At 39.0% G+C, this 24,622-nt stretch overlaps 2 protein-coding genes across 8 annotated transcripts; both read right to left on the bottom strand.

The window, feature by feature from the left end:
* Nucleotides 1-867: 867 nt before the first annotated feature.
* stau1 (staufen double-stranded RNA binding protein 1) lies at nucleotides 868-9,843 on the bottom strand. 4 transcript variants are annotated; one of them, XM_058403643.1, is made up of 16 exons: nucleotides 9,658-9,843; nucleotides 9,146-9,220; nucleotides 8,726-9,034; nucleotides 6,356-6,477; nucleotides 6,076-6,256; nucleotides 5,592-5,742; nucleotides 5,295-5,466; nucleotides 4,839-4,934; nucleotides 4,482-4,694; nucleotides 3,621-3,764; nucleotides 3,394-3,540; nucleotides 3,064-3,139; nucleotides 2,575-2,888; nucleotides 2,352-2,474; nucleotides 1,824-1,903; nucleotides 868-1,669 (listed from the first exon to the last, which is right to left on the bottom strand). In XM_058403643.1, the coding sequence occupies exons 3-16, from the start codon at nucleotides 8,913-8,915 to the stop codon at nucleotides 1,582-1,584; spliced, it is 2,097 nt and encodes a 698-aa protein (XP_058259626.1). In that variant the 5' UTR covers nucleotides 8,916-9,034; nucleotides 9,146-9,220; nucleotides 9,658-9,843; the 3' UTR covers nucleotides 868-1,581. The 4 variants fall into 4 exon arrangements, with proteins under 4 accessions (XP_058259626.1, XP_058259625.1, XP_058259624.1 ...); XM_058403642.1 differs by having other exon boundaries at nucleotides 9,141-9,220; XM_058403641.1 differs by lacking the exon at nucleotides 9,146-9,220.
* A 491-nt stretch (nucleotides 9,844-10,334) lies between these two features.
* pbrm1l (polybromo 1, like) lies at nucleotides 10,335-23,599 on the bottom strand. Of its 4 annotated transcripts, none has more exons than XM_058403207.1 (30): nucleotides 23,109-23,271; nucleotides 22,658-22,800; nucleotides 21,582-21,679; nucleotides 21,263-21,410; nucleotides 20,975-21,124; nucleotides 20,713-20,829; nucleotides 20,559-20,627; nucleotides 20,358-20,456; nucleotides 20,139-20,224; nucleotides 19,798-19,877; nucleotides 19,425-19,641; nucleotides 18,971-19,112; nucleotides 18,715-18,806; nucleotides 18,329-18,608; nucleotides 17,997-18,102; nucleotides 17,185-17,848; nucleotides 16,510-16,721; nucleotides 15,589-15,771; nucleotides 15,140-15,297; nucleotides 14,772-15,023; nucleotides 14,527-14,672; nucleotides 14,278-14,435; nucleotides 13,857-14,040; nucleotides 13,509-13,716; nucleotides 13,119-13,320; nucleotides 12,737-12,913; nucleotides 12,130-12,294; nucleotides 11,490-11,557; nucleotides 11,183-11,396; nucleotides 10,335-11,108 (listed from the first exon to the last, which is right to left on the bottom strand). In XM_058403207.1, the coding sequence occupies exons 2-30, from the start codon at nucleotides 22,787-22,789 to the stop codon at nucleotides 10,945-10,947; spliced, it is 4,971 nt and encodes a 1,656-aa protein (XP_058259190.1). In that variant the 5' UTR covers nucleotides 22,790-22,800; nucleotides 23,109-23,271; the 3' UTR covers nucleotides 10,335-10,944. The 4 variants fall into 4 exon arrangements, with proteins under 4 accessions (XP_058259190.1, XP_058259191.1, XP_058259188.1 ...); XM_058403208.1 differs by lacking the exon at nucleotides 23,109-23,271 and adding an exon at nucleotides 23,454-23,599 and having other exon boundaries at nucleotides 10,336-11,108; nucleotides 12,821-12,913; XM_058403205.1 differs by lacking the exon at nucleotides 23,109-23,271 and adding an exon at nucleotides 23,454-23,599 and having other exon boundaries at nucleotides 10,336-11,108.
* Between the last annotated feature and the right edge of the window lie 1,023 nt (nucleotides 23,600-24,622).

Genomic DNA, 24,622 nt, shown 5'->3' on the forward strand with positions numbered 1-24,622 from the left:
TTCAGACAGGCAGCAGTGAACTTTTTGGAGAGAAGTGGCTTCCTTTGTGCTATTCAGTACTTATTCAGTAATAAGTAAATACTTATTCAGTATTTGCCTGATGATGGCTGCATGAACAGTGAAATTACTCAATGCAAGAGTGGCCTATAGGGCCTCAGAGGTTACCCTGGGCTACTTTGGAACTTCTTGTAATATCATTTGCTGTGCCCTTGGAGTAGTATTTGCTTGACGATCACACCTTGGAAGATTAACAGTAGTACTGAATTTTCTTCCTGGCAGTAGACTGGAAACAGCCAACCACTTTAGACTTCTTCAGGAACCTCTTTTGATTGAGGCATGGCAAAAATTCCATTGACCTGTGTGATGAAGAACAGATTGTGGCCTCAAAGACCCAGCCAAACTCATGCCTGGTTGACTTTAATGAACCCTTTAAATGAACTCATACCTATAAAGCTTCATATACTTTTTCTGACATAGCTACTTAATGTTGGATAATTTTGCTCAATAAATATAACTATAGTGCTTTTGTGCCATTTGTTTAATTGGGTTCTCTTTATCTGGTTTTAAAATATAATTAATGATCTGATTAAATAACCTCTAGTATTCTGTGTAGCCTAAATGAGTATGTTGGGGTAAGTGAAGCATAACACTAGTGTGCCGCTATGGTAGAGTGACAAAATCTGATATTCTGAAAACCATAGGATTTCATGTTAATAGACTGAGACTGGGACACATAATGACAGGGTTATTGACAAGATTGACCAAAGGACTGCATCAAAACCTTGATGACCACACCAGATGTTTTTAAACAGAACACATTCACAATTTCCTCCTCATTTGTTCTTTCCTTTACTCATGAAAAGAGACCAATTTTAGAATAGAATTTTACTTGCATTCCATGAGGGAAAAATGGGAACCAACTGGCAGAAAAACATGTTTACACTGAAGGAGAGATTGCATGATTTTGACTGTAGTAGAGGGTTTTGAGTAGTGCTTTAACCGCAACAACTAACAACCCTCACATATACACACACACACATATATCTCTCACACACACACGCCACAGGACACCACCATACATCAAAACGGGGATTAAGAAATTACTTTCCCAGTTCTACATGGAGATGCAACTTAATGCTTTTATGGTGGCCACCTTAAAAGCACTGGAGAAAATCCAATATGACAGAGAGCTCTTGCCTTAGCTTCATCATATCCTAGCGTTTCATACTGCACATCACAACAGCTGCACATCCTCTATACGTGCTCCTAATGAAGCATTTAAAAAAAAAAAAGACATTAGAATGGCTTACTTTTTAACAAAGAAATAAGCTGTCTAAGTTACAGGTCACATTTTTTGAACCCCCCCCCAAAAAATAAATTGGATATGATGAAGCAAAACAACTATGATTACAATTAAACATCAAGTAGGAAAAATCTCTCAGTTAATCTTGTTTAACTGAAACTGCAACACTTTAGAAAGGTTAAAATTCAGTGTGAACAAGGCTTTTGAAAGCAGCCAATTAGAACTCTGCCCCTGTTTTTTCTCTAGTGTTTCCTAAATGGCACCACCAATTAGATATTCTAGACAGTGCCGTCCACAGTTTTTCCCATGGTGCTTGAGTTAGCCGGTTTGAGCAATGTGTCACCTTCAAGGTCCTGTTTGCCGCACCTATATATGGAAAAACAAGGATGAAAATCAGATTTGAAATATATATTCAACTGCTATTTTCAATAGTAGTAGTTCTATTATCTATATTATAAATGAACAACATAGTGCATGACATAGCTTTCTCACTGAAAACCTTACAACCCAACTGACTGACCCAGAAATTGGTCCGTTGGCTGGCCGTTCACTGGACTGTTGGTCCAACTCTGAGAGCAGCTTCAATATGTTGAATGCAGCCTGTGGAAGAAAGTAACACAATAAAGTTTAAAACAGTTACATGACTGCACCAAATGGGATGGATCTAATTTAAGAGCTTTTATATACAGTAGCTTTTTATTTAAGTGGATTTGCCTCCCTAGATACCAAGATAAGGTTCCTGGATTATCAACTCATGTGACTCTGAACTCAGGGAAACAAGCGGAAACAGACTGATGACCAGAAACTACAAGGCTATTAAATGACTACAACGCTTGAAAACATTTAAGTGAATAAAACTATTTGCTGCGTTTGGTGGATTTTTTTTATATATATAAAATGTAATTAATGAAGTTATTAAACATGATTCAAATAATGGGTTGTGTGCCTTCAGTCATTACATACTAAGGGGTTTTTCTCTGCAAAAATGATTGTAATACATCTTAAAAGAAAAATTTTGAAGCTGTGTGGCGTCTGGTGTCGTACTCACCATGTCATGACAGGACTCCACGTCCTTGCCAATACCATGACTTATAAGAGGCGGCTGAGAAGAGCAGTTGATGAGAGACACAAATTCGTTCTTGTTGTTTTTTGGAAAGTCCTTGTATTCTACCTGTGGTGAACAGAGTACAACAATGAGTATCTTTCTTTTTATAGACTGGTAGTCACCACTTATTTGAGAATGGGTATATATGCTGCAGTTAATGGAGTACCTGTAAGCCTTGCACAGTGGCCAGGTATCCAAGCTGTTCAGATGGTCTAGTGAAGGGACCATGGGGTCTCATTGATAGATTTTTACTTCCCTTCAGAATGCCTTCAGCTGTGGCAGAAGTACCAGCATACAGCAGCTCGTTGGCAATCGTTGCTGTCAGTGAAGCCATGGCCTGGTTGGGGCGGCCATAGTCCTTGGCATGGGGTCCCTGGCAGACACCAACTGCCTGTGCCACCTCAGGCACCATGGGTAAAATGCCAGCAGGAAGCTGCTGATGGCTGAGGAAGGGCACACGGAAATCCTCCTCCTTCTGGACTACAAAAAAAACAACAACAAAAAAAAAACACATCCAGATGAATTTTTAAGGATACTTTTAGAACAAAACAACAAATTTGGGCACCTTAATTATGAATGAATACGAATTTAACAAAATGAAACTGGAGCACATGTGGAAGCTTTACATCTTTGGACTTTATTGTATGACACTTACCCAGACCCCCATCCTCCACAGAGCTTGGCTCAAAAAAGGTCACTTTTCGTCCATCTCCAGGTTTTTTCAAAGGAGGCTTTACAATAGGTACAAAAGAGAAAACAGGTTTTATACAAAGTACAAAAGACTAACAAGACCACAACTAAAACACTCTACAAAGCAACACTGCTAAAAAATAGCCAGTGGGTAACAGGTGACTAAAACCTCTTTCTGTCCAAAACATCAGTGTTTTATCTGTAATATTTGCCCCATTCCTTGGCTTTGATAGTTCTTTATTAGAGATAGGAAGGAATCTCACACAAATAAAAACACATAAATGTTTGAGTGAACCTTCTCCTCTGTTTTCAGTGCTGGTTTGGGAGGCTGAGGTTGAGGCACTTTAAATCCCAAGAGCTCCAGCATCTTCTCTGCTGCATTCCTTTTGGCCACCTTTTTACTTGGACCCATACCTTCTGCAATCTGACCAATGACTGAGACCTGATCGAGACAGCCGGATTAATGATTCAATAGCATTAAATTAAAGGTTTTTATTACCAAAGAAGGATGGGCTGACAAACCTGCATGACAAATTCCCTGCGTCGAGGCAGTCCTCTCTCTGTCACTAGGATGTACTCTGGCTCTTTCTCTTTCTTAGCCTGCTGGATTTGTGCCAGTCTGCTGATTGGATTTATTCCTTGTCCATATTCTGGACTGGTCTGCAACTACAAACATGAGAGTCGTTTTAATTAACTTCTTGCATGTACAATAAACATGCTAACACCTATACATAATAGGTGGTCTTGTAATTAACTTTATAGCTCACAAACTACTGAGAATAGCCTGTAGTAACTTACACTAGTTAAATCCCTAATGTAAATGTATGAATGTTACATTTATTAAACCTAAATAAAAGTGTAAGCATTAATTGATAGTTATCTGTTTTATTCTGTAGCCATTCGTTTCAGTCCATAGGATACAACAAAAAGAATGATCACAAAACAAAATACTAATAGACTATTAACAGTTTTTAAATAATCTATAGTAGTTTTGCTGCTCAATAGTTTTGTATGTTATGCATGTTCTTTCATTAATACTAATAACACCCAGTGTATTAAAGAGTGTTTTAACTTTCGATTCTCCGAGCACACGATCCACCCACCAACACTTTTAATGACCTTTTCTGCAAATGGTTTTTCTGTTTAGAATCTGTTTTGTTTATATCAATATTATTCACAGTAGGTCTTGTCTCCCCTTAACTCTTAACTCGACTACTGACTGTTAACAGCTTGAGAATCTGTCATTAGACACTGTATAAATGAACTGTTGATTCAATCCATGCAACATCTGGGTGATGTTTTCAGTAGGAAAATACCATTAAATTAACACAAAATTCTGGTTTGTTGATACATAATATGCATATCCACAACAAACTACAATACCTTTATAATTGATTTGGTTTTCTTTTTAATACGAGGTGGCATCTTGTCTGTGACTGGTAGTTGAGGCAACTTCCGCAACTCCTCCAGAACAGCAACGGCAGCTAGCTTCTTGGCAATTTTCTTGCTCTTGCCCTCCCCTTCTCCAGTGAACTCTCCCACAGTCACTTTCACAACAAAGGTCTTCATATGAGGTGGTCCTGCCTCTTTCAGCACCTGATCAGAAATTCTGCTTCATTATTGTGCCAGGTAAAAACAGATGTGGATTTAATTTGGTGAAAATAGAAATGTGCTATATAGCTGACAATGTGATTTTTATAATTCTATACATTTCTGGGCAAATGCAAGGTTGTGCAATACCTCAAAGTTCACAGGCATGTTCCGCTTCAGTGCAATCTCAAACACTTGGCTGATCTCAGATTTGTTGAAGTTTTCTTCTTCTGGTTGTTTTTTCGTCTATACATAAAAAAAGGTGAACACAGTGCATATAAAGAAAAGAATTAAACATTACAGAGAATAGTCTATCTCTAATGACAGTTTTATGACAACTAATTGTTGACATATTATGTTACCCTTTGAAAAGCCACAAACACAGGATTCAGTCTACAGATGGTAGAATTTACATGGATAACAGGTAAGAAATGTCCATGATACATATCCTAAACATCCAGTTTAAGAGACAGCTTATAACATAGATTAGAAGATATATCCTAGCCTTCAAAAACCTTCAGTCACTGTACTACTAACCTAAGCAAAAGAGGAGAGCAACCAAATTCAGTATTTAATGCCCTACTCAACTAACATTTAATGACCTACCTCAACTAGCTGCTGTAACAGTGGCTCTTTTTGCAGCGATTTGATAGCTTTTGCAGCAGCATCATGTTTCGCTGCTTGCCGTGTGCGGCCCTTTCCATGAAACTGCTGCCCTCCAATGGATAGCTCCATATGATACAGCACCGGTGCCACCGGAGGAAACGGGTAGTAATACCTGGTCAGGTAAAAACCAGAGGTCAAATATATTCAGATTTATTTGTGTTTATCAAATTGTATTCTCTCAAAAAGCATAAGCCTTATGTTAAACATCTGTACAGTGATGGCGCTAGAGGAACATACTGTTGCATGGAGCGAGCATAAGGCCCTGGTGCTCTGATATTGTAGTTGAATGTGGGTCTCATTCCTTGGTATGGGTCTATAAGTTTATAGATTGGCTTCTTCCCCAACTTCATACAAAGTGCATTCAGCTCCACAGTGTGTGTCATGCTGTCTGTTAAAAGAAAAAATTGAGAATAATATACAGAGAACAGGACATATATATAATATACAGAGAAGAATATACAGAGAACAGGACATATATATATATATATATATATATATATATATATATATATATATATATATATATATATATATATATATATATATAGTGCATTAGGTGCAGAATATTGACCAATGAAAAGCTTAATATAAAGTCAAAATGAAAAGAAAACCATTTGAAATCAGCAGGATATTAGTCCATTTAAATGATTTTAAGATACTTGAAATTAAAAGGCATATACATATGTAATAAAAGGAGTTGTATGTAAGTATCAGAACATACACTCAGGGCCTCTGTAGAACCCACCTGGGTTCCTGCCTTGGTGTCGCGGGATTCTGTTATTGGGTTTGGGCAGTGTGGTCTGGGTGAGAGCACAGGCTGCTGCAGAGTGCTGAGCTTTCTTTATACTGGTGCCCTCTGCATCCCAGTGCTGCTCCCCCAGAGTCAACTGCACAGTAAATATCTAGATGCAGAGAAAGAAAGAGCGTGATAAATAAAACTTTAGCAAGGAGAAATGTGTGTACACTAAGGCAGAACGAACATAAAAAAGTCAAAAGTGTACCTTGGAATGGGCTGGTCCTTGTTCACTGAGTAGCTTGTACTCAGGCTGGATCTTATTGTAACGGGCTAACTCATTCACCAAACACATGGGGGTCTTCTCTTTAGGGTTTGCCATGTTAGAAGCTACAAATTAATATAAATATTTTTTAATTTACAGTTCAATAATATAATTATAACAATTATATAATAATAATATACAATTATTAAGCATACAGTACAATCATGTTTTTATTATTGTTACAATACTTACTATAAATGGATTTTTCAGGTTTTTTTAAATGTTATAAATGTTTGCAAAATACATTATTCTTATCTGCAATATTATTTCCCTATAGTACTTAATTATTAATGCTCAATTAAGGTGTTTTCAGACTTTGAATGAACATTAGACATGAGATTTCTGCCTATATAAAGCCCCACAGTTGACAGTGCGTGCCAGTGCAAAAAGTCATGAGGTCAAACAACTTTGAACAGATGTCCAAAACAGGATAATGTCAAAACACACACATTGGCAAAGGAAAATTTCTGCAGCTTTGAAGGTCCTGAAGAACACAATGCAATTATTTTTTACAGACATTCACATCCAGTGAGACTTCCAAGGGCTGGTTCATCCAGCAAATCTTTGCAAGCAAGGCACCAAGCTTGGTGCATGCTAAAAATCACCTAAAGGCCACAGAATGTAGGATTCTGACCAGCACTGAATGCTTTAGTCTGAATACCAGGTGTTATAACTGGTCGACATCCCTCTTCACCTTGCCCATTCCATTCCTATGGTGAAGCATGATGGTGGCAGCATCATGTTGTGAGGATGTTTGTCACTCATTTTAGATACCTCTTAAAACAACCTATTTTATACTACTATATTAACATACATTGATCAGGAATAACATTATGACCACCTGCCTAATATTGTGTTGGTCCCCCTTTTGCAGCCAAAACAGCCCTGACCCATTGAGGCATAGACTCCTCTAGATCTCTGAAGGTGTGCTGTGATATCTGGCACCAAGATGTTAGCAGCAGATCCTTTAAGTCCTGTAAGTTTCGAGGTGGGGCCTCCATGTATCGGAATTGTTTGTTCAGGACATACCACAGATGCTCAATTGGATTGAGATCTGGGAAATTTGGAGGCCAAGTCAACACCTCAAACGGTGTTGTGCACATCAAACCATTCCTCAAACATTTTTGCTTTGTGGCACAGTGAATTATCCTGCTTGAAAGAGGCCACAGATATCAGGGAATAGTGTTTCCATGAAAGGTGTACATGGTCTGCAACAATGCTTAGGTACATGTCAAAGTAACATCCACAAGGATGGCAGGACCCAAGGTTTCCCAGCAGGACATTGCCCGAAGCATGACACTGCCTCTGCTGGCTTGCCTTCTTCCCATAGTGCATCCTGGTGCCATGTGCTCCCCAGGTACGCGACGCACGTGCTCCCGGCCATCCATGTGACGTAAAAGAAAAACGTCATTCATCAGACCAGGCCACCTTCTTCCATTGCTCTGTGGTCCAGTTTTGATGCTCACTTTGTTGCCACTTTTGGTGGTGCACAGTGGTCAGCATGGGCACCCTGACTGGTCTGCGGCTATGCAGCCCCATACGTTAAAAAATGCGATACACTGTGTATTCTGACACCTTTCTATCAGAACCAGCATTAACTTCTTCAGCAATTTGAGCAACAGTAACTAGTCCGTTGGATCAGATCACACGGGCCAGCCTTCACTCCCCACATGCATCAATAAGCCTTGGCTGTCCATGACCCTGTCGCCGGTTCACCACTGTTCCTTCCTTGGAGCACTTTTGATAGATGTTGACCACTGCAGACCAGGAACACCCCACAAGAGCTGCAGTTTTGGAGATGCTCTGATCCAGTCGTCTAGCCATCACAATTTGTCCCTTTGTCAAACTCACTCAAATCCTTACGCTTGCCCATTTTTCCTGCTTCTAACACATCAACTTTGAGGACCAAATGTTCACTTGCTGCCTAATATATCCCACCCACTAACAGGTGCCATGATGAGGAGATCATCAGTGTTATTCACTTCACCTCTCACTGCTCATAATGTTATTGCTGATCAGTGTATAATTCAACATCGCTACAGAGAGCTGAAAACAGCAGTACAGCTACATTCTCTTCCAGCCTGACCAGGCTTGAGCGGCTATGGAAGTTGACTGCAAAATCCAGCTGTGCCAAGCTTATATAAGAAGGCTTAAGGCAGAAATAGCTGCAAAAGGTACAGAGCCTGAAAGCTTGTGTAAACATGAAATTGTTGCATCTCGTTATTGAACCCATTTTAATGTAAGGCTTTAGGGTAAAAAAAAAAAGAGTCAGTTATTCAAACTTTCTCAGAGTATTAGGTTACTTTCACCTACCTGTAGGGTTACAGAAAGGTGTAGCTGAGGCAGAGGGCAGGGCGGAACTTCGTAGCGGGTGACTGGCACTTTCTGAGGGTAAGGAGCCAGTAGCAGAAGGAATGCTGAAGCCAGGTTGGGGTTGTGCTAGCTGTAAAGGAGCAGAGCTGGGTACAGGGCTGCCGGGAGACTGGAACTGAAGCTGGGACATTCTGGCTTATGATTAGGAATACACTTTGCAGTCTGGGACAGGATTCTCACAGGACAGTGATGAGTGTTTGTAAAAGCAGAGTAGGTGTTTCAGAAAAGTAGTAGACTGCAAAGCTCTTCCTGCAAGGGAAAGAATTAAAACGTGTGAATTGCAAAACTCTTCATGGCCACATTTTCACAAAGAGGCCACTGAAAAATTACAACATGGAAAGAAATGTAAATTTACGTTACTGATAGTAGAAGGCTAAATCAAATGTTTTGACAGCTGACTTGAAGTGGAATCTTTTGAGTGCGACATGTACATTTCTGTAAGATAAACCACAATAATATCAAACAATCAATTATCGAAATTGATCTCTTTTAGCTAATGTGTACTGTGACAGCAGAGTAACAATAAACGTAGCTAATATAAAAAGTAAACCAAGTGTAGCCTCCGCGAGCTACTGTTAGCGTGTACCCCAGATGCAGTACAGGTCATCGTTAGTCATTGTTACACCTACACGGGTTTGAATAAAAAATGATCTGAAAAATAAATACAAGCGCGAAGGAGTGCATGTGTGACAGAAACGAAAAGACGCAGAACTAACACGTTTTATGATAGATGCAGTATGTGACATTTTATCATTGGGGCCAGAAGAGGATCAGAAGATAAAGCTAATGTTAACAGCTAACTGTCTCGCAGGCTAGCGTCAACTCTGTAAACCAGAGCAAAGCCTCCTTCTCTCCCCGCCACAGCACCTCACCTCGTTTTATTTAGCTCCGGTGGTAAATTACTCCATGAGAAAAGCACGTTAACATTAGCGTCCAATTTTAGGGGAGTGAGATGGTGGGGGTTTGAATTAAAATATAGGTGAGGTAGAGCAGAGAAAGTAGACAGGGCAAACACTAAAGAGAATCGCCTAATGGTCCAGCCACTCCCGGAAATTACACCACTTCCGGGGGAGGTTTCAGAGAGCTGGTTTATTACTTAGATTTACGAATATTACAAATTCTTAAGCAAGGGCTTCTCAAAAATCCTTTGAACCCTTTAACTGTTTAAACCAATTTAATAAAAAATAAAACACACAGACGCTTCTCTAAACATTAACATACTATTCTATATTTTAGGCTTATTATTTAAATAGGTATAATATTTTGCCTATTTATTTCAATTTATTCATGGGCTCTTTTATGTGACCAATCAAAAATATTCTTCTTCTTCTTCGTTTGAGATTTCTAGCAGTAAAAACAGCCTTAAACCAATGACATACCAGCAACAGCCATATTTATATTCATAATAGATTATTTTTTCCCTGGCATTATTCAGTTAGAAACAAAAAAAAATCCTATAACTTCATTTAAAACATCACCCAGGTGAGTAAAAATCAAATCCACAATATATCTTTTGAATATCAAAATTTATGAGACAATCGAAACACAAATACAAAGCAACACTTTTTTTTTTTTAATTTTACCAAACAAAATGCAAAAATATTAAATTGTCCATAAAATAAAGATAAACCAAGCTTATTCTGACACATTAAAAATATTGGTAACATACAACTGCGTGTTACAGCTTGTCCACCTGATGTAATATTGTACCATAAATAAGACCTAAAAGTGGTTAGCCAGACTCATTTCTCCATTATATCAGTGTTTGAGGTAATTCCTCTATACATCCATTAAACTGGGAAAATTGTAACAGATAAAAATCACATGTGGTTAATTAAGCTGTCCTGCATAACCATATTTCATCTAAACAGTCCTAAAACTTCAAACTGTCATCAGGAACATGATCCGTATGTCGATCCATGACGTCCATCATCAGTAGTTATAAGTTAGCTAATGCATTTGTGATAATTCCAGTGCATCAATTTGAAACCATGTAAATGACTAAAATCTTCTTCTTCATTTTTTATACAAAAATCTGACATTATTATTGCTGAGGAACATACTGAACAAATCAGCTGATTTACAATGATGCTAGATTTGGCTGAAGTATGGTCTTGCATAAATAAGTGTCCTGAGTGTCAGGGTTTAAAGCGTAAAGGTTAAAGGTTGTAAGCTTGTCGGATGCTGAGCGTGTCTCTCATCATTAAATCTCGCAGTCGCCACAACGCATCCACCATTGTGGTATGAGCACCTTTGCTCTTCAGCCAGTGAGAAGGAAGACGGCTCTCCTGCTCTCTACTGAGGCGAGAGTCTTTTCTTTGAGCTATAGAAAGAAATTAGAAATGTTAGAAAACAGAGTATCCATTTTGGAAACAAAGTTTTTTTCACCCATCTCACCCTTAAGGCTCTGGTCCCATTTGCTGATAGTGGGACAATCTGCACTGAGCCCTTCTATGTATTTCAGGTAGGCTTCTGAATGCAGGAGGCGCTGTGGCCTGGGAGGTGGTGCTATGAACATAGGTGTGCCCTGTGGTTGGTGAGCAGACTGACCCAGCTGACTCTGACCTGGGTATGGAGGCGGAGCCACCTGCCCTGGGCCATATGCACCCATCTACAGAGGAAACAATTAGGACATGAGGACTAGAGCTCTCAACACAACCTGAATCAGAAGTAGTGATGAACTATAATTAAACATGATTTTCACCTGAACACCATAAGGGTTTCCTGGACCAGGACTTCCAGCCATACCATTAATACCAGGTCCCATTCCACCTGTAGAGAGGAGGAAAAAAAACATAAGAATGAAAACATGTAGCTGATTAGCAGGGAGGCTGATTATGTAATCCACCTACAATAGGTTTATTGGATTTAGCTCATGGAAAATTGCTGATTGAAGAAGTACATTATGTATTTGATATAATAGTTGTAGTGCATTAGATATCATTATTCTTTGGAAGTATAACATTTGAATTAGTTTGAAGTATTGTTTAATGAACCCTTAACCTAGTCTTAATTAAAACAATAACAATTTAGCAACTAGCCATTGTGATTAATCATAGTGATTCAATTTCAAAATACATACAAGACAAAAATTTCATAATAATTCATATTAATCAATGTGAAATAAGAAATTATCGTGAAACATTCGTTCAGATGGAAAACTAGCAGCCATCTGCAATCTGCAGTAGGACTTAACATCACACAGACCTACCATTACATGCCATCAGTTCCACACCACCCACCAATTCAAATTTACCTTAGATCTGATTAAGAATTTTTCTTGCAAGTTAATAATTGTCTCTGGTTTCAGCTGGTGAAGTTGCACACACGTGGATGCTTCTTACCAGAAGGGGGCATACCGGGGTACCCAGCCATGCCTGATGTAAAGTAGTGTTGAGGTGGCAACGCGGGCACCCCCATGGGGTGAGGAGGTGTGCCACCCATACCCATCATGCCATCAGGAGGTCCCTGCATAGGCATGAAGGGTGGGCAATAATTTCCCATCATGCCTTGGGTGAAAAGGGAGAAACAACACAAAAAGTATCCATGCGTATGTGACATGCAGATGTGTTTGGTCATGCACTACAAAATAAGACACTGCAATCTCTACAGGAGCAAGTTAGAGAGCGTAACCTAGGTAAAAGTGTCAAAGTTATCAATGATGTCAGTAGTAGAACTTCCATGTGTGGATGTTAATAAAAATAGTAATCATGCAAATAAAACAATAGAACAAGCATTATCTATTAAAAACATACAACCAAGAAGCTACAGTTGTGAATATGAATAAGATCTCATGGGGCCCTTAAGTGGGTTAGACTACAGAGATTGGTGGGCTGATGAGAATGAGCTGGGGTACGGATGGGGTCAGTAGGTGATGGAAGCTTTGGAGGGTGCCCGGATGCTGCATCTTGACTGTCTTGAGGAGTGGGTATAAGGGGGATTTGGTGTTACCTGACATAGGTGGCATGGCTTGGTTTAGCATCCCCATAGAGCTTGGGGGAGGCACCACCCCCATCAGAGACCCGGCTGGGGTACCTGCTCTTGGGGAAGCTGCCGCCTGTTGCTGCTGCTGCTGCTGCTGGAGGGCCCTTTCTCGTTCCTGCTGTTCTACCAGTTTTGCTGCCCGCTCTGAAAAGACAGCAGTATACACACTATTAAAGACCCCACCTGATTAGGCAAATAATCTTTGTTCCTATCACAGATTCCAATTAAGTTTAGTTCATTAAAGACATACTGTAAGAACCCACTGTAATGTAACCAAGACAACTGCCAGATAAGCCAGTAAAGCCAAAATGTTTTACATTTTTATGACATGGTTTTCATGTGAATTTACCTTCATACTCTGACTTCCTAGTAGATTCCAGGTTCCTCCACTCTGTACCCACAAGACGACTCAGTTCTCCAAAGGAGTAATCTGGGTGTCGAGCCTTTATGACAGCTCGCATCTCACTGCTAAACAGAATGTAGCCACTCATGTTGATCTTGCGCTTGGCTCCTTCTTTCTTGGATATACCTTTAATCGCCTTTGGTGTGGACTGTGTAGAATAATCATAGGCAATGTGCAACAATCATAATCATGTTTGAATGGACTATTAACTTTATCAATCCTCAGCTGAAGCACAAGCTATAATTAGGTGTAGACAGTTATAACATGACAGTGTTTATGTGAAGGCTTAGTGTATATGTATCTTTATGAGGATGAGTACAAAAGTATAAAATATACCTGTAGAGGTATGTTAGGAAGGTCCATATCGCTAGTCATTGAAGACTGAAGCTGGGGCAAGGATGGTGTTGCTGGTGCTTCATCATCCTCATCTTCCATCTCATCTAAATCTTCATCCAGGTCATCAATATCTGCAAATTTGGCCTCTAGCTCTTCAATCTTTTTATCGAGCAGGGGGGATGGTTCCTTGGAAGGCACAAACGGCTTTCTGTAAAAGGAAAAATGTCAAACATTAGCCTCTAGTTATGTACCTTCACATATTCAAGTACTGGCCCAAAGCCAAGACAAGTAATGTGTAGTAGCTTTTACTGTACAGACTGCCTAGTACAAACAGTAATACTAAAATACCTGAAGTAGTAGATTTCATCATCCACCACTTTGGCTGAAAGAGAAAATCGTTTGAGGCCTTTAAATTTTTTCATCTGCTTCTCGCTTTCAATGTAGCGGCTCTCACATACATGTACATTCTCCTCTGTAAACTCAGTTGGTCTACAGGAAATAAAGTCCTTAAAGGAGGAGACAACACACTTTCCTATGGAGAGAGAGAGACGAAGGTATCAAGATAAAATTGTACAATTGTAAAATTAATATTCATAATAATCAAGGTTTTTGTAGTATGTGGTTCATCTTAAAGCATACACTTTAACCAAATTAAACACTTTCTACATCTCTAAATATCTTTAGCACGTTTTTTCATGTAAGGACAAAACTAATTAATTTTATTACAGATCTCTGGACATTGTCGGTCACACAGCAGAATGGATTGTACCTAAAATGCACATCATGGGGGAGGTCTCCTCCAGGTTGCTCAGGAACACTTCACGCTGGTAAAACATCCTTGTGGGCTCATGTTCTGTCTCCTCAGGGTGGATGAACATTGGCCCAAAAAAGAAAGGAACTCCATCCTGCTCCCACATCTTCTCAATCCTGGCCATAATAATCAAAACAAAAGATTACTGTATAACAGTCATAGGGATGAGATTGGAAGGTAAGAGGAAAAATGTTACAATTCTCTTGCCTGCCAATTCGTGGACGAGTCAATCCATGTGATCGAATGTAGACACAATCACCCACTTTCAGCCACATGTTATTGTAGCATAGTTGTTCATAGTACTGACATCCAGGTTCACCATTAGCCACCTCTACAGGAACAGCCTCTCTCTCCTGTAGGTAGCAAGTATGAAAATTATAAGTGACAAACACTTCATCCTCATACAGTTTTCCCAATCCAACATTAATCTGTCAGTACATAAAGATACATACTTTCTCAATAAAGGTACCATGATCATCAGCAGAGTCTGCCATCTTGTCCTGGTCACGATTTACAGCACTGACAAACATGGACACAACTCTGACTACAGGTAACAGCACATCACGAGTGATTAATTTCACCGAGCTTGGAGGCGTAGTCCACAATTTGATCTTCTTGAAGGCCTTGGTCCGGGTTGTGTAACGAGACTCACAAACATAGACGTCCTCAGGCTTGAAGCCCTCAGGCTGGAGTTTGAAATAATCCTGGAAAAAAGTATAATGTTTATATATCTGTGATTTGTTGCAATATAGTCTATAATAAAATCAATATGATTTTCTTAAGTTTAAGGAAAGAAGAGAGAACGTTTTCATCCATTTACCTTAACAAATAGCACCATACACTTCCCCAGTATCTTACTGAATGGAACTTTATTGTAATAGTCACTCTTGAATACTTCCTTTTCCAGGAACTTGCGTGTAGCCAGGTGGAAGGTCTCACCTGGTCGATAAAACCAGCAGCCATACAGCCACTGCTCCCCTGCATCAAACAACCAGACAGGAGCTGATTTAACACATTCTGATATGTATTTGCTGATGTGAACAAGCTGGCCTGTAATAACTTTAATCTGCTGAGAATAAGCAACACTTGTTCAAAGCCTTGCCATCAGCCTGAACCTGAAGTGGGCTTTGAGAAATAAAAATTTGAGGTCATTAATGATGCATTCTGGAATGTCAGTCATTATCTGTCAAGCCAATTGTTTTTTGGAAGATAATTAATTAATAAATTTTAGATATGATTTTCCCTAAAAGAAAGAAAAAGCTTGCTCACCAGCCTCATCCTTCCATAGTTTCTCGATGCTTACAATGTGGGGCTGCAAGTTGGCTTCAGATGGCTGCACATACACATAGTCTCCTACACTGTAGGTGCTGTTCTCAAAGCTGCAGTCTTGACTATAGGTGTTCTGAAGGCTGGATGACCACTGTCCATCTGTAGCACCCTCTGTCTTTTCCTCTGGAAAAATCATCACTCATTAATATACAAACTTCCCTTCAGTCAAGGCTTTAGTGTGTCCTTAATAAAAAAAAAATTAGCCTTATTGCAGACAAATAGGGCAAATATATGAACATCACAGCCATATGTGGTTGTGCCCCAAATGGTTACCACAAAGTTGACAGTTGTCTAGAATGTCTTTGTACCCAATTAAGATTTCATAAGAACTAAAGGGCCCAAATCTGTTTCAGCAGTACAATGTCCCATGCACAAGGCAAACTCCATGAAGACTTGCTACAGAGGTAGTGGAATAACTGAAGTGGCCTGTACAGGACCCTGACCTCAACCCCACCAAACTCTCCCAGATGAACTGGAATGTGAAATATGCTCCAGGCCTCCTCGTCTGACATCAGTGCCTGACCTCATTAATTCTCTTGTGGCTGAATGGGCAAATCCCCACAGCCACTTTCGAAAATCTAGTGGAAAGCCTTTCAACAGTGCAGATTATTATAACAGCAAACAGAGACTTGTAGAGAGAAATATGATGGTCAGTACATATGGGTGTAATGATCAGATGTCTACATACATTGGCTATGTAGTGTGGTTTTAAACAAGGAAGACATTAAATAATAAAATGGGTTAAACAAAAATGTAATTAACTATACACGAATAATAAAATAGTTGACATTATTAGAGTACTACAACCACATGATAAGACTACAGCATAAGAAAATACACACAAAAAAAAAACTAACATACCTTTCTTGTCTTCCTCAATTTTGAGTCGATCTTCCTCCATTTCCTGAGGCAGTTTTTCTCTCTTCTCCTGCTCCACATCTGAATGCAGGTGCCTGGATGTGTAGCTCAGTGCTGGAGAGAGAAGGATCTCACCATTCTTGCATAGCTCATCTCGGATCTTCAAGAAGAACTGCTGCAGCTCAATTGAGTCCTCAAAGATTTCAGAATCCGTTCTGCAGGTACAGTAGTTAATTTTGTCAGTGCACTTTACCAAGTTATTTGTGGCAATTCTCTCTTAGCAATACTAATAACTTACTATTGTGCTCACTCCTAAGTTAACAGTACTTAAAATTTTCAAGTATTTTAAAAATTTTCAATAAATATTTTTAGAAAATCATTAGCATTACAGATTTCCCCATCCAAATTGTCCTGGGACTAAAATGGTAAAATAAGAGGTCTTTATCAATATGAAGCAAAATGATGAATGTTATATTCACACTACCTTTTATTTGCATAACAAACTGCAATCATAGCCATTGTTTAGTATGTATAGTGGTCTATTGGCTAACCCATACATTATAATATCATTTTTGCTCAAACACTATAAATATTTTTCACATTTCATTTTAAAAAATGGAACCCAACAGGAGAAATGAATAAACAGTGAACAGAAAAGGCAAATTGGTTGCTGCTGACCTGTTAAGGCGGCGGGCTTTCTCCAGCACCTCAAAGAAATGCTCCTGAAACACATCCAGCCTCCGATAGCGTCCACGCTCTATGTTGTTGCGGATTATCTCCAAGTTAAGAGGTGGTTCCTCTGAGTCTGTTGGATCCACAGCGGGCACCTCTGCAAGCGAGTCACTGTAGCAGCGGCCCTCGTCATCTTGATGGCCCATCACTGACACAAAGAGGTTCCGAATGAGCTCACAAACCAGTGGTGCTACGGCCACTTGAGATCCAGCTCTTTCTTCTCCCTCCTCTTCCTCCTTCTCCATGCTGCGGCGCGCATCAAGGAAGGCTCTATGGAGCATCAGTGCATCGCGGTAGATGAGCGACTCAGGCTCATTGTATGTACAGGCGTTGTTAAACATAAGTATGAAATCCTCAGCCATTGACTCAATGTCCTGATAGCGACCCTGGATCATGTAGCTGCGCACACGCTCCATATCAATAGGGCGTTTGATGGCAGCGTAGTAATCAGGCAGCTCAGAGCGTGATGGCAGACGCAGAAACACCGTGCTCAGGCGGCGTCCACGACTGTCCGTGAAAGTGCGGACAGCTTCATAGAGCTCGCCCAGTTTCTGCTGCAGAGACGTCTGAGAACGAGACTTCTTGGGAGATGCAGCACCCCCACTCCTCCCTGGATAAGCAACAGATGGTAGTAGCGTATAATAATAATAATAATAATAATAACAACAATAACAATAATAATAATAATAATAACAACAACAACAACATTTGTAACCAAATTAGTAAAATAGTCATTTTTTCATAATTACATAACGCACTTAGTTTGAGTTTGGGTGAGCCAACATCATCCTCCTCAGGTAAAGGTCCAAGTTCCTTCTGTTTTTCCTTTACAATTTTTTCCAGAATGTCTGAATCATTGTAAACCTGCAAGGAGCAGTAAAAAGTAAATAAAACAATTAGTACATTTCTAATTAACTGCAATGTTACAATATTAACAAACAGACTATATTCTACATTATAATAAAATATAATGCTAATAACAAAATCAAAACATTGTATGCTTTTATAGAAAAACAAATACAGTGTAACACAACCTTATCTTCATCCAGTTTCAGCCTTCAAACAAATCAGTTTCTAAATTTTGACCTACCTGAGAGCCTTCCTCGTTGTAATGGCGAGCGTTGCGGAACATGAGCTTCATGTCATTCATGAGAGCCTCCTCGCTGACATAGCGCTCACTGCGAATATTGCTCTCAATGGTGCGAAGGTCCATGGGCTCCAAGATAACCTGGTAGTAATCGGGATAGTCCTTCTTTGACGGCTTCACCATGAAGAGGTCACAGAGGCGCCGACCTGTACCTGCCTCTCGTGCCTCTGTCACTGCTGCATACAATGCTTTCATTCTGTTTTTCTTTGTGTTCTTCTTATGACTATGATGTTAGAAAATGTATTATTGGACAGAAGAAAGGCAACATTATTAGTAATATACAAATGACAATGTTGCATGAGAAATGCTTCATTCAGAATGGAACTGACCTTTTTCTCTTGGTGCTTCCGGTGTCAGGGGTCATGGTGGACAACAAACTGTCACCCTCATCATCATCTCGAAGTAGTTCTCTCCTTTTTAACTGGAAAGGAGGTTAGCCCATTTTTACAGCAAGATGTCTACAGACTGTATAGTATAATATTTACTGTACTGTATAGGTATTTTGTCTATATGCATTAACAATAAACTATACTTTATCTACAAGCAAGTTTTCTCCATCCAGCTGAAAATAAGAAATATATTCACCTGCATTATTTGCTGTAATTTCTGAGCACGCTTGTAAATGGCTGAATTGGGGACGTTGTAGCGTTTAGCATTCTCAAACATAGAATTAAGGTCTGATTCCATCTGCTCGACTCCCTCATACTCGCCACTTCGCATTTTTTCTCTGTAAAAAAGAAAAAAAAGCAAAAAAAAAGCATAAAGACAGTTTAAACAAAGGTCATGTTAATGCACTGTATAAAGCATATCTTATAAGGGATACTTCACTGGAAAAATACACCACTGTTACACTGATTAAAGTTACACTGATGTATTGGCAGCAAGTTGATAACCCCATAAAATTTTGATACAGTGACCTATCAGGTCTGATGCTTTAGAGAGAAATGTCACTCTAACTAATTGTATAAGTGAGTATGAATAAAAAAAAAGTAGGTCAATATAAATTGGGGATATGTTGTTTGAAAGAGTATGCAAGTACCTAATTTGTTGGAGAGAAATGGGGTGTTTGATCTGCTGGTAGTAATCAGGGTACTCTCTGCGTGAAGGTAACTGAAGGAACGGCTCAGCAAGGAGCTGACCCTGAGTGTTACGGGCCCCTCTGACAGCTTGATACAGCTGGAAGATAGGGTCACCAGTAGATAGTCGAGTGTGCCCACTTTCAGACTCTGCCTCCCCAGCATCATACCGCACAGAGCCTGTAGTAAAAGATAAAAAGACAGTAAGAAATTCTGTTAATGAGCTTACGGCCTGTAGGAAAGAGAAAAGACATATATAAAAGTGTCTATGAAAAAGTTAGACTGCAAATGCATTAAGTCCTTTTATGTTGATACTTGGGCAGGATGAGGGAATACCTGACAGAATGGAGTCTTCATCGCTCTCTGAGCCAGGCTGCAGAGACATGGTAATAGCACCCTGAGCTGACCTCCGATTCCTACCACAGAACATACAGGCGTCAAAGACAAACTACAAGGCAAAAGTACATTTACTAATCATCAGCAACAGCAACAATAAAACATCTGTTCAAGCCTCAGGACTGTTAGCTGCCACTGCTTGAACCTTGAATAATAACCTCTTATCCATTGGTTCTATCGTGGCTGATCCTGCATTCTGACCCAAACTTCCCAACAAACTGGGATATGTGAAGAACAAAATTTCACTGTGCTAAAAGCAAAAACCTGGGCGATATGGATACCTAATGCGGAGGCTGGATTTTGTTGGTTCTGCCTGCTCAAGTTCAGTCCTTCTCTGAATAAAGGCCTTCTTGATTGTGTTTGCATCCTTCAAACAACAGAAGAGAAGTGTTACCCCATGTTGTTTAACATAGAAATTAAGCCAAAATTGGATTATCCTGTTTTGCTGCAGGACATCAAAACTGACGTGAGGGATACTACAGAATGCAAATAGATTTTACCTTATAAACTTGTGATCCAGGTTCATTGTAGACTTTGGCATTTTTGGTCAAAAGATCAATATCCTTGGCCATGGCACTGATGGATTTGTAATGCCCCATCTGTGATGAAAAAAATAACATGCTTATCCTATTGTACATTTTTGGTCAGGTTTGGTTTAATATCCATTAACTACAATGATTATGATCAGGGGAAACACACACCTGTATCCTCTGAGCAATGGTTCGGAAATCTATTGGCTCTTTGATTATGGCATAGTAGTCTGGGTATTGCTGGATACAGGCAGAAGAAACGTACATGTTAACATACATTAAATGAGCAACTTAAACATATTGTAATTAAAGGAAAAAATCCTACCAGTTTAGAGGGCAGCTTCTGGAAAAGTTCACTAACTAATCTCCCTGAAGAGTCAGTATAAGATACAAGAGACTCCAACAGCTGCTCTAGGACCCCTTTCATATAGTTGGGTGACATCTGAGAAGTGAGGAGAGATTATCTGATAATGCTGTAGTGTGTGCACCATATACGCATGCACAGAGCTGTAAAGCTTTAAAGACTTTGAGCATCTCATTTTTCTTCACACTTCTTTTCTCATAACTGGATTATCAGGAAACTCTACCTCCTCCTCTGTGGAGACTCCTGGGTTGTCAGCATCTTCACTTTCCTCTTCTTCCTCATCATCCTCGACATCTCCACGAAGAAGGCTACTCTTTGTGGCTAGAAACAGATCCCACAACTTACAGGCAGCCCTGTACTCTGGACTATCAGTCTGGGGAGGAAAAAAAAACAACAACAACAAAAAAAAAAAAACATACATACAAAATCAGGCCCAGTTGCTTTTACAAATTAAGCAATTTAGGAACTTACAAAAGAAAACTCAATGAACCATAAATATTGTTAATTTTACCGAATAGTAAGCTTTGGCATTGTTTATAAGTAGCTTAAAATCTTCAGAGAAGTGCTCTGCATCTTGGTACTCTTCAGTCCTGAGCTTCTGTTGGATCTTCATCATGTCAATGGGCTGGCTCACCACCTCATAATAATCCGGCTGATTCCTAAACGGCATAGGCAAATACTAAAAAGACTAGGCAGAGAACAATGCGACAGCCAAAATCAACTATTCATTACACTGTATTATTTCATTCATGCCTGGAACAGCAAATATTCTGATTTTGAATTTTTTTTTTTAAATCAATGTAAACAAAGAGATGACAGCTGCTTCATACCTTCTTTTCGGAGCACGAACAAAGAGCTCACAGATCTGCCTCCCTTGCTCATCTTTGTAGTCCCTGATAGTATTGTACAGTTCACTGCAAACAGCAATCTAAAAGAAATTGAGTATGTGCTTAGTGTCTGTGCTCATAAAACCAATCTGTTGGACAAAATTCACACTAAACAGACATTGAGAAGCAGGTATTCAAAAGTTTAAGAACATGTGATGCCTTTTAATCAGTAAAAAAAAAATCTGTTCTTTCAGACATCTCACACTTGCCCAATGTAAAATATATCAATGGAAAGCTCTGGAAAAAAATGAGAGACCACTGCAAAATAATCAGTTTCTTATGTTTTTTCTTCCAGGTGCATGTATTGGTGAGATGAACAGTTTTGTTTCATTTTTTGTGAACTGCTGACAATATTTCTCCTAAATTCAAAATATAATTATTGTTATTTAGAGTCTATATTTAAAGGAAATGACCACACATCAAAATAACCCAAGATCATGCAGTATTTGCAGAGCTTTACTAACTCAAATAAATCAAAATGCAAATAATCTGTAAACAAACTGTGTTAATGCTTTGGCTAAATAACATTAAGAAATCAGTATTTTTGTGAAATAACCCCGATTTGCATGCGTTTTGGCTCCATGCTCTCCACTAGTTTTTCACATTGCTGTTGGGGAACTTTATACCACTCTTTTTGCAAAAAAAAAAGCAAACAGCTCAGCTTTGCTTGATGGTTTGTGACCATCCATCTTCCTCTTGATGACATTCCAGAGGTTTTCAATAGGGTTCAAATCTGGAGATTGGGCAGTGATCTCTTATTTTTTTTCCAGAGCTGTATATAAGGTCACGGATTGGGACACTATCGAGAAACAAATTCATTACATACATAGGAAAACAAAATAACCTACTTTTACATGAGAAAAATATAGTTGCAACTTCTGCCTTAACTAAACAATAAGGGCTCCCCTCTATGTATTGTTAGTGATTTGTCATAGTTCATTCACTAGAGGTTGAACATATAATCAAAGTGTTGTTTTTTGCATCCACCCAGCTGGCACTTACAACTTGTTCAAACTCACTTGATCAACAGCAGTGGCATTAGAAGTCCTCCTCCTTTTCCAGCTACTGGCTGGAGTTGATGAAGCAGCATCCTCAAACTCTCCACTCACACTGCTGGAGGGAGAAGCGATGCGTCGTCTCTTGGAGCCCATAGAAATAGTACCTGCATTTAAATATAATTATTCACTGATTAATGCAGAACATCTTAAATGAATGATCATGGATAGCATAATCATGGGCAGGGTCATCAAAACAAGCGTTTAACTAGGATGGTATACACGAATACTACGAGTGACACAACTAGTTGGTTAAGGCGAAAAAAATGTAGTATTTTTTCATAGTGTTATTGTTATTTTTCATATATATATATTGTAATGTTTACGGTTGATGCTACTGATCAATCACAATCTAACGAGAACACCGGCCTGGACTACATGCTGTTAACGAACTGAACACCACAAGTTTGCATACCGGTTAGCTGAGGATACAGGCTGTACTTCAAGCCAAGCCGGAACAAATATTAACTATCAAACTAAGACTAACACCCACGTTAGTCTTTCACGTATTATTTAACTCTCTTGTCTGTTGTGTTGCAACTTTCCTGTAGGAGCTCGTGTTACAGAGTCCACCAATCCTCACACACTACTACCGCTACTGCCGCTGAGGTTCCTTCTCAAACAAAAGAGCGCTCTGTGTACAGCACTACTAACCTCGCTAGCTGGTCTGCTAAACACTTCAGGCGAAAAGAAGCTTATACGTGTCTGTACGGTGAACTCCCATTCCAAAAAAGAGAGAGAAAACACTAATGTAACTCACCCGTATGAAATGTGTGGTTTTCTGTAAACAGTCAATAATTATCCACCAGAAAATAGAGCAACGGCTACAAATGTTAGCCAGTGAGCTAACGTTTAGTTTAAGTCCCGCCTCTTTTCATAAGCGGAAGTTTATTCAGTTAAAAGTCTTCCTGTTTTTCTGGCTTCCGTTCAAAGGATATTTGTTTAATCGCTTTTGTCTTTTATATCCATTTCGGTTTTTTTGTCTTGTCAAAACTGGTACTGTTATTCTAAAAAAATGTTTGTTATTTAAATAGTCGTAATAATAATAATAATAACATTATTATTAATTACTTTAATTAACATTAATAATAATAATAATAATATTATTATTAATAATAATAATAATAACAACAACAACAACAACAACAACAACAACAACAATACAATACAATACAATACAATACAATACAATAATAATAATAATAATAATACAGCTTTTACTGAATAAATTGCCTAAAACAGTAGTTGCTCTTAAAGGGTAAAGTGGCAATGGGCTATTTTGTAACCAGGTAGACCATAATAATGAATAATGAATAACTATATAGCAATGAGCGATCACAAGATTGGATATATCTGAATAAAAAAGTGTAAAAGGTTATTTAATCTAACTATAATTTGACAATCAGTAAATGGGAAGTTAGTCATGGGAATACATGTGTTATTAAGCCAATTATGTATACACTCTATGGCCAAAAGCTTGTGGAAACCTGACATTTGGACACATAAGTGCTTAATGAACATCCAATTCCAGATTCCAATTTCTTCCCCTTTGCTGTTAGAACAGCTTCCACTCGTTTTTCCCTAGATTTTGGAGCATTGCTGTGAGAATTTGTGGTCATTCTGGTGTTTAGTGGTGTTGACCCTTGGCAACCAATGTCTGTAAAGACCTCATTTGTGAAGCGTTGCAATACAGGAACAGGTTTGGGTCCTTTGGTTTCAGTAAAGGTGAAAATTATTATGCTACAAAATTCAAAAACATCCTCTACTATTGAGCGCTTCAAACTTTGTCAACAGATTGAGGAGGAACAACAAATCAGTGTGATTGTCAGGTGTCCACGTACTTGTGGCCCTACTGTGTATGTAATACATGAATGAATGAATGAATGAATGAATGAATAGACCGCTCTGCCGCAGAATTGGCCCATAGAT

This window comes from Hemibagrus wyckioides, linkage group LG11 (genome assembly GCF_019097595.1).
Source record: "Hemibagrus wyckioides isolate EC202008001 linkage group LG11, SWU_Hwy_1.0, whole genome shotgun sequence".
In the NCBI taxonomy this organism is placed as follows: domain Eukaryota; kingdom Metazoa; phylum Chordata; class Actinopteri; order Siluriformes; family Bagridae; genus Hemibagrus; species Hemibagrus wyckioides.